Raw genomic sequence first — 1,268 nt, 5'->3', positions numbered from 1 at the left:
TTTAAATATTTTAAAATATAATTGAAATTGATTTTACACACTTTAAGCAATATCGTATCGCATATCGAATATCGCATTTTTTAACAAGGTATCGCATATCGCATTTTTCTTCAATATCGCACAGCCCTAGTTTATTGTCGCATTGAGGTGGCTTGAGCAGCTTCCTGTTAAAAGATGAATGGGCCTTCCTTGCTCTGTCCTTCTGTATTATGTGCCTTTTGTTTTTTTTTAATCATGGGCTTCTTGTTTTTCAGGGTCGGGATCATTGAAAATAGACTTTGTTGGAGAGCTCAACGACAAAATGAAAGGCTTCTATAGGAGTAAATACATGACTCCTTCGGGAGAAAACCGCTATGCTGCCGTCACACAGTTTGAGGTAAATTCATATCAGAGTACTTTCTTTGCTCGTTCGCTTTCTCTGCCACTGTTTGCTTTAGCCCTGTCATTTGTCATGCCCCCCTCTCGCTCTTCCTGCTCAGTCATTCGACTCCTTCGGGAGAAAACCGCTATGCTGCCGTCACACAGTTTGAGGTCAATTCATATCAGAGTACTTTCTTTGCTCGTTCGCTTTCTCTGCCACTGTTTGCTTTAGCCCTGTCATTTGTCATGCTCCCCTCTCGCTCTTCCTGCTCAGTCATTCGTTTTCCTCTGAGATCTTGACCGTTTCTCTCGACAAAGACGAATTCACATAATCATTCAGCATATGCTTTTATACTTGCAAATGAGGAAAAACAAGCAATTTATTATACAGGAGCTGATAATGGAGAAGTAAAATCGTAGTAGAATTAAACCTGTTACATAATGTGTTGCTTGGCCTTTGATAACATGCGTATTGTACCATTTTAATATATTTGTGTGTTCCACTATGATGCTTACATTACAAATCCATTAAAGTAATTTTGATACTCCAGCTTATTATATTTGTACTTGGAGTTGATGGAAAAGTAATTGGCCCTTTCGGTTTAGTGCTGCGTTGCCACTGAAAAATGTACATGCATTGATCTTGTACATCCGTTTTTATGCCTGGCCAAGCCTAAATGTTTGGTTTTCGGTGATGTAATCTACACTGTTGTTGTACATTTTGCTGATTTATTTGTCTGCAAGCCTGGTAATGTTATCTAGCTGACTAACATAGAAATTGCAAAAAAATACTTTTTATAGTCAGTCTTGTTATGTGTGTTAAGTAATCAGTTATTGCACATTTTCTAAAAAAGGACCAAAAAAGTATAACCAAAACATTTATATAACAGCAGTAGTATATAATAATA

At 37.2% G+C, this 1,268-nt stretch overlaps 1 protein-coding gene across 1 annotated transcript in view; it reads left to right on the top strand.

Moving 5' to 3' along the window:
• LOC107674532 (puromycin-sensitive aminopeptidase-like) overlaps positions 1–1,268 on the top strand; it is an 18,148-nt gene that overhangs the window by 3,329 nt on the left and 13,551 nt on the right. The window contains exon 4 of the mRNA XM_016468519.1: positions 255–376. Coding sequence (XP_016324005.1) covers positions 255–376 — 122 coding nt within the window. The remainder of the gene's footprint in view (positions 1–254; positions 377–1,268) is intronic.

Source organism: Sinocyclocheilus anshuiensis, unplaced genomic scaffold (assembly GCF_001515605.1).
Source record: "Sinocyclocheilus anshuiensis isolate Anshui unplaced genomic scaffold, SAMN03320099.WGS_v1.1 scaffold572, whole genome shotgun sequence".
NCBI lineage: Eukaryota > Metazoa > Chordata > Actinopteri > Cypriniformes > Cyprinidae > Sinocyclocheilus > Sinocyclocheilus anshuiensis.
This window is presented reverse-complemented; position numbering and strand designations above follow the sequence as displayed.